A 13,738-nucleotide genomic window follows, 5' to 3' on the forward strand; every position below is an offset into this window, starting at 1 on the left:
AGTAAAAATGTTTAAATTAAATCCTTGCTTGGCTAACGGTTTTGGTAGAAGCGGTGGAGGTAAAACTAGACTTAGCTTAACATCTATTGCATACATGTATTTATCTATAAGTATATTTACTATAGTCCAGTACATTGAAACTTACGTATATATTAAGAAATCATACAGTATATTGTCATTTTCAGGCCAAACTTTGAAATACAACATTCCTAACCTAACCAGGCTGTGAAACATGTGGTCATAACGAGCCATAATTGCATACATTTATGAGCGTTATTGACTCTCATGTGGAATATTGTAAATCTATATTTTAGACTTTGAGAATAAAACCTAGAAGACATAATTATTGAGTACTCTTTATGATAAAATCTGTTTAGGTAATAATAAGCTGGTAATGAATATGTTTCAGAAATACATTAGGCATGTATCATTTTGCAGAGTTTTGCATATGATTGTGTTTCCTCCATTAACCAGTTTTCGTATCTTTAGGTTTAATCAGAGTCATTTTTACTTCTCATCATCTGCATATTTGGGTTTTGCATTTGCGGGGCTGCTTGACATCCGTTAAATCCAGGAACACACTTTTGAGACCGCAAATCGAACATCATTCCATTCATACAATTTTGTATGCGGTACATTCCACCTCGACACTGCGCATAGGATGAGCAGCTGCCCTGGCACATGCGCACTGTGCCATCAAGACATGGACGACAGAAGTCATTAATCACACACCCCTGACCAGTATGACAAGCTGGAACATACAAGGTATAGATCTAATAACGCATTAATTAGCTACTATATCAAGCAATCATCAGCTTCGTGCTTTTGGGGATGTTTCCCTGCATATATATATTTATCCTGCAACTACCGCACATACTCACGGATAACTATTGCCGGATAAACTTGTGCTTTATCCGTCAATACGACGGAACATTTTCTTACTTGACCCCGAACTTTTACCTTTCGATGAATAAAACGTCAGTCAGTCCCGCTAAAACGTGACGTCACATTCACCGGGATGACGTCATTTTTACGATATCGAAAATCTCGAATGGCGATGTCGTCTCTTTTTTCGCTCATGGAAAAGGTTTGTATTGTAAAGTACATAATTGTAATTCTCTGATGGGGGATTATTGTTTTTTGAGTATTTTCATATTGTTTCAGTCATATTAAACACTGAATAGAATTACTGGTACTGTTTGTGAACGCGCTTATATATTTCTCACGACAGTAAAAAGGAGTACACACTCATTCGGTTTAATGAATGAATCTTTTCCTCCGCATCAAAGACGCGTCTCGCTTCGGGCGAAACCAAGTGAATAACTGACAATTTTCTACGTTTTGAATGCCATGATAGTTGCAGGATAAACATAATACACGGTCAGTATCTCGGCAAAGCCTCGTCATCTCGGTTTTCCTAAGTCTTGCACCAAAATAAACCTTGTATTGTAAGATACTAACCATTTATTCTCTATATATACGATATGTTTTTGCCGTGATATCATATATTAGAATATTGTTCTATTGTTTACAGAAACTAGCAACACTTACCGACATTAGGATGTGCTGGTTGGTTGTTATTGATGTTTAGAGGAGACTGTAGATTACGGATACCGAGAGGAGTCTGCATATTTGAAGTCCCTGTCCCAGAAGGAGTTTGCGTATTAGGGGCTCTTGCCACATTTGGAGCTCTTGCCACATTTTGTTCAGCAGCGGGTGGTGTGGCTGTAACTTCCGTCCCTACAAAAGGCCATGTCTCTACGTAATCGCAATAGAACGACACAAACACGTGATCATTATCCAGTGTAGGGCATCCTCCCGCCCCCGTCATTGACCAAGTCCCGAGCACCGCCTCCCCGTAATCCAAGCCATACAACTTCGGGTGTGCTGTTGTTACCCGGACAGCCCCAGAGCAGGGTCGTATCTCGCCTATATTAGACTCGGGTACACGACAGAAAGGCATGCATACTCTTCCACAGGAATCAAAGGCGGACAACATGACATCTGTCGCTCCTTCTGAAGGACTCTTCACAGCCACAAATGTTGTTGCAATGGATATTGCTAGCCGTCTATCCACAATTGCATATTCTTTGTAAGTCCCAAAGTAATTGATCCCATTTGATTGGACAAAAACTTTTCCGGAATCTGCATTTCCATTTTGACATGTAGGATTTGTGGCAAGTTTCCCAGACGTAAATCGTTCCTTCAAATTGTCGAACCCTTGCGGCGAATAAATGTCTGATTCTTCCGAGACCCGTCCGTCCATTACGGGAAAAGACCGATAAGTACGATAGTTAGGAGGTCTGCGTGATATTATTTTGACCGGTAGGTATACCCATTGACGAATATCTGCTCTACCATTTAAATTGTATGTATTTTGATAGCCCTGATGTATCGGTATGGCAGGACATTGAGGGTTTGTTGACGCGTCGTCCGACGTAATTGCCTGCCTCTGTTGATTGAGTGTGGCATTAGAGACGCTTTCCTCCAAAGGTGTCAGAAGATTTGGATCCATACCTCCAAAAAATCGTCTTTCGAAGTTTTGATTTGACAAAGGTGAAGCAGCTTCTGTCCTTGTCATACTCTGCGCTGGCCGTGCATTATTGCTTTGAACAGTCGTCTGTCCCATTCCACCGCTCATGCGTCCAAACGGCATTCCTGTATTGGACATTAGCAGTCTATGTGCAGGTGACAGTGGCCCTTGGAATATGGTCCGTTTTCGTCTTCCAAGAAATTTAGGATTCATCATAGTCTGAAACCTACCTGAAAACTTCATCAGATGAACATTATTCAAAATTTGTTGTTGTTGTTGTTGTTGTTGTTGCTGCTGCTGTTGTTGGTTACTTGATTGTGCACTGTCTATGTTCTGTTGAGAAATATTTCCATTGCTATCATTGGGAAGAGACTGGGTTTGTGTCCTGGAACTCTGATCTGAACGTGATGGTGACATGGGTCCAGTTACTGCAACACAGAAAGCACGTGAGTTGTTTATCTCACAACGGAGATACGGCGATCCACAATCTCGATTCCTTAACGAGCAGTAGGGCACGGGAGCATACTCGTACACTCCATCAATAAACCTATTGCTGTAACTGTCAATGTTACGGAGATTGCCGAACCCGAGCGGGGCTGTCGCCGTATGAAGGGTGTGGTTGACTACATCCGGGTAATCCGTTTCAGGATCTATTCCTAAACTTCGCTGCCTTTTCCTAAATACTTCCCAAATGAAGTCGACATACGCATGATGAGTAAAAAACAATGGGTCCTGGGAGGACGTCGCTAACATCGACATTTGACCATCGATATAGTCATGGATACGGCCATGTAAGAACTCTAGGTTATTGTTCGGAGCCGCCTGTGGCTCGGTAATGGCTGCGGTTCTTGTTTCCCGCAGAATATTCTGGATTCCCTCATCGCTGAATAAGTAGCCTCCAGACTCGCCGATATTCCGTATCAGAGGACCTGATCTGGTCATCCAATCCGCAAATGGACCCGATCTTACTAATCCGTTCCCATTTCCAAAAAACCGTTCAGTCCACATACTAGATCGTGTCGGATCCCGTAGCTTGGAGTCCATAGAGGATGCCCAGTAAGGAACGGTAACAGTGGGAACCTTCTGTCGTAACGCATTCTCAAACCTGGAAAACACAATTCCACATCATGGTACATAGCTCTATGTTATACATAGCAGAGGTAAGGTTACCTGCCACGTTGTAAACTTAACATAGTGGTGATTGTTCCAATAGTCAATAATGTTTAAACATTCGACGATTTGGTGACTACGTACGTAGTGATTTTTGACTTTAAGTATAAAATGGTAAGGACTTTGTACTATTATCTAACACTTGGGGGAGCACATTTAATTGTCCATCGCGTGTGCCGTCGGTGACGATAGATAATAGTGCAAATGGAAATACAACACGAGTGAAATACTTTCTCAAAAACATTTTTCATTAGCCACATAGAAAACCTGTTGCGTGTGCTGTAAAACTATATAAACAAATCAATCGTTCTATCTATTTTATTAACTTACATAAGAAGGTAGACCCTGTGCCAGCCAAGAAAGTTAGGACCACCGTGAGACGCAGTAGTCGTCAGGCCTGTGTGTAGGTTAGCGAAGGAGTCATACTTGTTTGGATAGATACTCTGAAATCAGAAAGTCATACTTAATTGGATTAAATACTCTGAAATTAGAGGTCATACTTGTTTGTATAAATACTTAAGAGTCAGAATTCATAATTGTATGGATAAATACTTTGAAGTCAGTAGTCATACTTGTTTGGATAATTTTTTTGAAATCAGAGGTCATACTTGTTTTGATAAATACTCTGAAAACAGAAAGTCGTACTTTTTTTGAATCGGATAGATATTCTGAAACCAGAAAATCACACTTCCTTAATTATTATTCTTTTAAAAAAATGATTAATACTTGTTCAGAAAAAATACGACAATGTCATATCGACTCATTCTTTTTTATATTACAAATCATGGTCTATGCTTACTGCTTAATAAATAGTTGTTAATCACATGGGCCTATCCAATGGGAAGTAACTCTTATTTTAGATGGAACAAAGTAGTAAGGAGAAAACAACTACATATGGTGTATTAGATAGAGCTTTACGATGGACATTATCTGTTCATCATTCCATTGCTTTGAACATTATTAATCACCTTGTTCAGTTGTCGTTTGTTAGTATTGGTCTCTGCGATAGTGTGATTAGTGTAGCCTCACTAAAGCGTAAGACCGCGGGCACTAATGCCAGTAACGGCGTACTGATGCTATGCTATTGCTCCACTGAAATAGTTATTGGATCACAACGTATTACTAAACGTACCGTGTCTGATTTCAGCATCTGGATAGCCCTGTGGTAGTCATTGCGTTCAACGTCTGTCAGGGCTCGGATTTCCTTTCGGACGCGAACTTCTGGTTTCTTGGCGTATCGTTTATTACGATTGGGAATGTACAACAAGCTAGAAAACAAAATCGATTAAAATCTTGAGAGGGAATATACCATAATTTAGAAAATGAAATTATGGGAGGAAATATACCACATACTAGAAATACCAAACATTTATAAACAAGGTGAGAGGGTATAGAAAACGCCCTTATGAGAGGATATCAATAGCTACCACGTGAAGTGAAATTCATCTCATCCATCCTGGATATCAGTCAGTTTGATATTAAGATATTTCGGAATACGATAACCTCTACCTCTCAATATAATCATAATCTCTTTGTCGTTTAAGTTAACAATTGGTCAACTCAGGGGTAGATTGAGACACATAGTGTCATCTATTGGCAAATTTAATAGTTTGAGGACAGATACGTTTTGAATGAATAGCACATTTCAGTTTGGGTAATTTCTATATAACAGTCATCATTTGCTTACGTCGAGAACCAGTCGTACTCCTGCCGTGTGATGTTGTACCGCAGCCAGTTGTTGGCACCAGCCTGTCGCCACATATACTGTTGAGTACAGTGGTACCCGATCGCCTGACCAACGGTTTGAGAAATCGATGTCTGTCTGGCAAAGGACCGGAAACAATTCTCAAGGCTGCCCGGAAGGGGGATTTCCCCAATCATGGCACTCCCAAGGGTTAGGAATCCCAAGCATACCAGCAGATGGAATGTAAGACTGCCCTAAAAGATTAAAAATGTAAAACCGTTTGTATAAATCATACATGCGTAAATTCATGATTACTTGTTGTAATGATTTCTTTATAAGTAAGATTTTGAGTACAAAACACATTGAGTTTCTGAACGTTTAAGATATTACCAGATCAGAACCACAACAAACTAAATATCAGGTTCTTGTGTTAATATTTACACGAATTAGATTCGTATGTACAAATTTAATCAACAAAAAAAAAAATGAAACTCTCGTATTAATTTGTGTTATAAAACTTCACCAATGAAACTCTCGTATTAATTTGTGTGATGCCAACATTTGTTGGTATATTAGGGTATAGGGTTAGGGTCTTACCTGTCACCTACATTAAATCTTTCAACATTAATCATTTTGTTGGTGAACAAAAGCTTGCAAAGTTTAAATCAGTTTTACACTCTAATATTAAAAGACCTTCTTTCGAAAATGTGAAATATATTGGATGTCTATGGAGAACATAAATTATAAATGTCTTACCATTTCCACAGCGTCCAGGACAGCTCGCATCATACTAGATAAAGATCAAATCGCCGGAACTTCATTGTGAAGGAGCGGTTTTTCACCTACACTCAAACATGTTATCTGAGGAAGGCATTAAAAGTGAAGATTTTTAATTGCTTTAAAGCTAAATATATATTTTATACGCAGTTTGAAAGGAAACCTTTCCTACATTAAAGTGTGGAGTGCATGTTGATAGGATTATTTTCTGTGATGTGGAGGTGTACGACAGGGCGATCGAGTTGTTGGCGACTTGTCTACACGCCGCAGATTGTCACCAACACGGTTTAACGACCGTGAGGGTCAACACCAGCCCAGTACAGGCTGTGATGTCATTCCATTGACTGTGGAAGTAGGGATGTTTTACAGGTATAGCAATGTGATGATAATGTGGTTTTTCATTGATAAACCGATGAAAACTTTCATTTACTGAACTTACCAAAAACTTCCCATAACCGAAAGAAAAAATTTGCCTCCTGTTTTTTCTTCAGAGCATTCACATCATTTATATAAATCATTAAAAACCCATTCATACCCGTATGCATGATACTTTTTTATAATAATATGTAGTCTGACTTCTTGGGCATTTATATAGCCTTTGAGCCGATCATCGGATCATCGATAAAACAACATAACATTCGGACTACACCATAGACTGCACACATTGTTAACTTCTGTTTCTTATTGCTGGTAGGTTGATTATTTTTAATGTCATAAGAACAGTTATGAGGCCTCTGCCGCATTGAAATTTATGTTTCTGTGTTGTGAGTGTGAAATGTGAAGCTGCAGTACGATCGTATTGTATCTCTTTGTAATATCACACATGATTTCAGTGTTATCTCACTGATATATCCTGTCAAAGACAAAGAACACCCACCCAGTCTTTTTATTCTGACAACGGGCTAACCAGTCGTCCATCCCCTTTGTGGTCAACAGAAAGCAGGAGCAGAAAGAGCAACTTTTAAAGACTATGGTATGTCGTGGTTAAGGATCAAAAGCATTCAAAACCTTCCTTCTAATTAAAGAAAATTACGACAAACCACGTAAATATGGGGCGAGGGATTTATCCATTTATATCATTAGAAATCATAGTTACACGGTCAACTCATTATACTCGCCCAGAATAGCTATATATCTTACCTATAGCCCAAACCAAAATGTTTTGAAGGTTAAGAATATCACGCTTTTCACAATTTTAACAGATTCAACACTTTATGTAAAATAGTTCTGGTGACTGTTTTTCTAATATCTTGCTCTTTCTAAAACAAGCAAACTATTATAGTGTCAGTTTACTTGATATCTTGCACATTAAAGTGTTTGTTATCTCTAGAAAAAAAAATCAAAATACTTCCGCTACAAAATTTAGACTAATAGGTTAAGTTGAAACAGTGAACCTTCAACAGCAGAAACGGACTCAATATAGCTAAAATTGTGTCGTAATGACGATTTCTGAAAGTTTGATGTAAAAAAGATGAAATTTCGGCTCTTCACAGAGCCTAAGAAGCACAAAAATTCAAAATGGCTGTCAAATTTATACTTTCTTTAATTTCTTGCATACAAAATTCTACAATAGAAATCCTTTTTATACAAACAAACAGAATTTCTAAAAAGAATATTTTGACTCATTTTTCACTGATTAAAGTTATATTTCACGCTAATTTCACTGTAACGACATGTCGCTTAAACATTTGATATTTAAACATGAACATGTTACTTGATGATTTATCTCCCCAAAAGCATATGTCGGCCGAAATCTAGGGATCGCATATTCCTGGTTTTGAATAAAGCGCCTTCAATCACCGCCATGTTCAGTACCTTCGGGTTTTCCGAATCGTATCCCGTGACCGACGTCCACACGCCCTGCACGTGGTAATACAGGTAACTAGCATGTTTGTTTAAGGTTTTCCTTCTTGCTAGTATGAGCAAATCGTGCTGGCATATGTCCACAGAGCAAGTATTTGAAACGTTCAATACATCGCCGTAATTCAATGTTGTGTGTATTAAATATTGTAATGTGCGAGCATTATTTTCTTTGTAGATCCATTCTGCTGAGGTCGAACTACTTCGAGATTGTCGCGACGATGTTCGGAAGAGTTCGGAATTATTCGTCATCTTTCGAACCTTTTTCTTACGTGTACACGCTAAAAAGATTTTTTTTTATTTTTTTATAATTAAAAATACTTCCAGTGCTGCAACTTTATAAAAAGAAAGTTTAAACCTCGGATAGACGGAGAGAAAAATGTGTATAACACTTAACCAGTTTTTACTATGACGAAAAGATCGAAAGTGAAAATAAAACTTTAACTTGCCACAAAGCAACAATTCATCTTGAAAATCACTAAAACTATTTTATCAAGGTGGTCAAGAGAAGATTCTTAAAAGTTGTGTCCACAATTTCTATCTATGTGTCAATTGCTCTCAAAATTGAAATCAGAGTAGACTCTCTTCATAGAACACTCTGTGTTATAGTTAATTCTGTTTAAAACGTCTGTGCGACCTATACTGACGTGACCCGAGTGACCCGGCACACCGGAAGTACAAGTTTTTATAGTCTGGCGGAAGTTTCCGGCATCATTTTGTTTGACATTTTTGTTGTTTTGTTACGATCCTCTGAAATAATGACATATCCACTTGCATGACGTCAACAGTTTGAGGACGAAATGTCTGACAATTCAACCATAACTATTGGCCAATTTCTATATAGTATGTTCAGCCGGGATTTACACCAAATGTCTTTCCCCTTTACCTCTAAACTATAATCTAGTCTTTTTACATGGTATACTATATGGCAGTTAAGTGGTAATAAAACGGTTCAGTTTGTATTTGATAGATTTGTGTTTTAAATATCTAAATGAAAGTATGTTATTAAGTTGTTTGAGTTGCTTCCCTTTTCACATCGTAACTGAACAGTTCCTTTGTGGTCTAGAAAATAATATGAATGTATCACGCTGGTGTTTTCATTATATTTGCTGCCTAATGCTTTCTAAACGTCTTTCAGTGAAACAAAGATACGATTTTTTCTGGCTACCTATGAATTCTCTGCTCTTTTTACCACGACATTATTTTCTTTGATTTAGTATAATTTGACTATGAAATTAAAACAAAAGATCAAATAGATTCCCGTGAGCGACTTTTGAACTAGGTGTTTATAGATTACTCTTTTACCTTTGTTACCAATGTCTCCATGATAAACAGATATAACTAATTTCGACATATAAAGTTGAAACAGTATGGAGGGAACGTAAGTCACATTCTTGGGAAAAGCTAGAGTTGTAATTTTATTGTCCATTTGGTATCAAATCCTACTGTCATTTTGAGTAACTAAACAAAAAGGAACCTTTCTTTATCAAAGGAAAATGGAATAATTATTGCGTCAAAGAGTATTTTCAAACTTTGTAAAACAATTATGAAATTCCCAGCATTACCACATAATGTCAATTATTGTTTCTTATCTAAGATTGCATAGAGAACAGAGAGGCGAGGCAGACAATCCTATTTTAAACATTAAAGAATTTGTGGTCAAGATATGATGTGATAATCTATATTGGAACAACTGAAGTAGAATTTCCGTCTCTTTAAAGGGATTTTTTTTATATCACCCCATTTCAAACGATTCAACTGACTTAAGTCTTCCCATTTTCTCCTCCCTGTAGGAGTAATATTATTTTTTGTCATTATATTGTACAGATCCCTTGAGCCTTTTACAAATCTCATGAAATATTCTATATTAGTTGGAATAAAAGGATATTCTATCTGACAACATTTCCGATTCGGATTCATTCAGATATTTTTGATAGCAGATTATAAACAATGATATTCTAAAAATTAGTATTAAACTGATAAATTTGTGTGAATTTATCAAAACTGTAAACAGTAAATGTGTCACTATCCTTCACTAAGTCATTTACTACAGTAATGTTTTTCTTGAACCAAGCTTTACAAAAAAAAAGTTTTATCGCCAATAGCCAAATTATTATCATACAACAGAGGAAATTTCCTGATGTTCTTTTATCTGTGTTTTTATTATATCAGCCTTAAGATTAAACCTTGTCCACGCTAGAAAAACATCTTTCCAGAATTTATTTTTAATACGTTTTTTACATAGCCTTAAAAATCAGGACCACATTGTGAGAGCATATATAAATCATTGTGTGTTTTTAAAATAATTTGCCATTTGTCTGACTTTTTGAGTTATTTTCTAATCCATCCCAACTTCAGTGCATCTATGAATGACCATATATTTACCATTTTGAGACCCCTTCACAGTAATTTTTGCTGATCATGTCTCTCTTTACCTTGTAAGTTTTACTATTCCACAGAAAATTAAAAAGAATAGCGTTTAATTTGTTTATAAACTGATCATCAGGAGTTGGTAGTGCTATAAATAAATGGTTGAACTGTGGTATGATTAAAGATTTTATCAGAAAAAACTCTGTCTATGTAAGTCAGTACTCTTCAACTCTTAATAAGAGATTATAGTATGACTTTTTGTATTTTTTTATCAAAATTCAATTTGAGATAAATTAACACTAAAGTCTATTCTAAGAAGTGTAAACTTACTTTTAATCTATTGAAGATTTAATTCTGGTAAAGTTAACATTTCATTCGGTAGTCGATTTCACTAGTATTGCGCCTCGTAGCCTACATTTATAGTGACCACAAAGAAAACTCAAATATCTGTATTGTATCTTCCAAAACATTCCTGGGACCAAAAGTGTGATTTTAAATATATTTTCTGGTTTTTTTTTCCAGTATGACAGTTTATATTTTTGATTACAATATAATGATATACATGAAATGTGCAATCCGATTATCTGATCTATAACAAATGGACAGTGTGTACAACTAAGGTATACTATAGTATGCTGCAACGAGATAGCATTATAAAGCATATAGCTATAGACATAAAGCACACGTGACCTCTTGTCTGTGACCGGGTGTCCTATTCTATGTTTCAGAAAGAGGACGTTATCTTTTAGTAATGTGTTAATAGGGACTAAAACACGTTAACTAAACATCTCAACCTTCAACCATGCGGGATGTATTTCGTCAGAATTTGTCATATTTTACAACAGACAATGAGATATAGCTAACATTATCATATCTCACCCCACTCATGGTCTAAAACAGACAGATGGGGGATCAAGGCTGCTTAGACGGAGAATAGACGAGTCCTCCCAGCTCCATTTGTCAAATAAATCGCACCATTTTTCACCTTACACCTGTGTATCATAAGCAGGTGTGGACATATTTCACAACTACTGCAACCTTTTAAAGGTAACCAAAGTGTTCTATTATCCCTCACATGACCTTATTGTTTGCTACATCGTTTTCATTTATCTGAGACATTTTTATTTATTTGCAATTTTGATGTATTAGTGTGGTTAACATAAGATGTTTCACATAAGAGTAGTATCTAGTTTCCTTAATAACTTATTTGGAATTATTTATTGGATCTATTTGAAGTTGTAGTCATAGGAAGTGTTGAAAGTTTAATATCGTTTGCATGATCATTTGATGACGCTTTAAAATGAAATTAATCAAGCATTGTTTTCTTTCTGAGTAAAATTATTCAATATAATTAGATAGAATGTGATTAATTTGACGCACACTCAAGTAATTTGTAATTTGTGAAATCATGTCTAATTAAGTGTATACTATTAACGCATACATCCTAACGCAGAGATACGTAGTTAAATACATATCTATATGACATTAACTTGTTTTTAAAATACGGGCCTTTTCATAGCATTAAACAGCAAATACCCTATATATTTCCACAATGATAGGATGAAAGAGTTACATATACTCTCCCTTTTGCATGACTTGATGAAGTGACTAAAAGATCATCTATTCTAGTCAATCTTTTCCCCTTTTTTGCAAAAGGTCTCACTTTTACCAACGGTTTTATAATGTAACCTGTTTGGGTTTCTCTGCACCATATTCCATTAGGTAACACTAAAAAAGTAGTGAAGATATACATTATCACAAAAAGACACGACTTCAGGATACTGCTTTTCTCAGAACATATAGATACCCGATATACCTATGCATATATATATATCATTGCATGTGATCAGATGCTAAGCAATAAATAAACCTATTAATCCTTAGTACTTCTCAAATCGACAAAATGATGTATTTATACCAGTGACATTGACCAAGCAGTAGTCTAAATAACCCCCATTCATTACATCGTTTACGGTGACCTAGTTAGAAGAGGTTTGTCATATTGTCCTAGTTGATGTGCCTGGTAAGCGATGCTTCAGTGTTTGTATAGTAGTAAATCATACCTTACAACATGACCTAGTAATTGGTCCTCAGATTGCCTAGTTAGCCTATGTTATGATACATGTATATGATCAGGATTTTCGTTGTCCCGTTTGATTAACTTTCATATCCTACATCTCATGGGTCTTGTTAAACTTATTTATTTGTTCTCCACGTTTAAAGTAATAATTATTAATTCGTCAACATTAACCCAAAGTTTATCCTTTTAGATTAATGGGTACTGATATACTTATCTGACCATTTTTCAGCCGATTTGATCATATGACCAATGCCGAAATTGCCTGAGGCCATATGTGTCTCTCTAGTGAACAAATGGTTATATAGGGGGTCAAATGTAAGACATTTCAGTCCAAAATGTCTACAATATCACAGCCTAACGTTGAATGATAAATGACCATGTTTCGTCTGTTCTTCTTACTTAACTAACTCGTACACTAAGCTACCATTAGTCATGTTTAGATTCACTACTGTGACGGTCCGCTATGTAGGAGTGAAGTCGTGACACCCCCTCTTCTGCCGAGACAAACCTTTTCCAAACCTTTCTATGACTACGACCATTTTGACTACAAAATGGTTCGCATACTTTACATATACATGTATCAAACCATCTTAACGTTGTTTATTATTTCTTTAAATAATACAATTCATCAAAAATAGTATAAACATTAATTAACAATCTATATTATTATTTTCGGCTATTTGGCTATCAAAAGTACCAGTTGATCCGTTGCATTCTTCATTTTTAGCTTTTCATTTTGGTTTCCGTGTCCTCAGTGACAAAAAATGAAACTTTGTAGGTGACATGTCATGGTTGGGGGTTAAGGACTAGACAATACTAATGAATAGATGGAAACATAAGTATAATGCGGTTAATGTAGTTTTGTAAGGGTTTAATATGCATTTTGTCGTCTTGTAAAAAATTTCATTACTAGTGCAGGAAAGGAAATTGTAACATAAAAAATTTAAAGTCTCAAAATGGTGTGATGATTTCCTACTCTCATTTTCTTACACGAGGTCACGTTATTTCGAGTATAAAATATTCTTAAATGTATATTTATGGCACGACAACCTGTTTGTATTATATCATGCTTTTAATATTTTTATAAATTCTTTTTTCATTGCATGCCTTATTTCTTTTGACGTGTTCGACCATTTATTTTCATTTACGCATTTTTTTTTATATGAAAACCTTAAACCTAGTCTAGTTTATACCTTCCAAGTTACATTATTCACCCTTTATGATATGATAAAAGTCAAAAGATGATAAGTTTGATGTCATTCAC

The 13,738-nt window shown here is 36.1% G+C and overlaps 1 protein-coding gene across 1 annotated transcript; it reads right to left on the reverse strand.

Annotated features, from left to right (window-relative positions):
* Positions 1 to 491: 491 nt before the first annotated feature.
* Positions 492 to 5,815, reverse strand: LOC138316734 (uncharacterized). The gene is made up of 5 exons (XM_069258393.1): positions 5,391 to 5,815; positions 4,836 to 4,971; positions 4,034 to 4,146; positions 1,552 to 3,638; positions 492 to 751 (listed from the first exon to the last, which is right to left on the reverse strand). The coding sequence occupies exons 1-5, from the start codon at positions 5,582 to 5,584 to the stop codon at positions 492 to 494; spliced, it is 2,790 nt and encodes a 929-aa protein (XP_069114494.1). The 5' UTR covers positions 5,585 to 5,815.
* Positions 5,816 to 13,738: the final 7,923 nt, after the last annotated feature.

The sequence above is a fragment of the Argopecten irradians genome, chromosome 2 (genome assembly GCF_041381155.1).
Source record: "Argopecten irradians isolate NY chromosome 2, Ai_NY, whole genome shotgun sequence".
In the NCBI taxonomy this organism is placed as follows: Eukaryota; Metazoa; Mollusca; class Bivalvia; order Pectinida; family Pectinidae; genus Argopecten; species Argopecten irradians.

Coding starts and splice junctions, on each gene's coding strand:
- LOC138316734 (XM_069258393.1), bottom strand. CDS start 5,584: ATGATTGGGGAAATCCCCCTTCCGGGCAGCCTTGAGAATTGTTTCCGG. Junction 4,972..5,390: donor GAGTACGACTGGTTCTCGAC/GTAAGCAAATGA, acceptor TTTGTTTTCTAG/CTTGTTGTACATTCCCAATC. Junction 3,639..4,033: donor CACAGGGTCTACCTTCTTAT/GTAAGTTAATAA, acceptor TGTGTTTTCCAG/GTTTGAGAATGCGTTACGAC.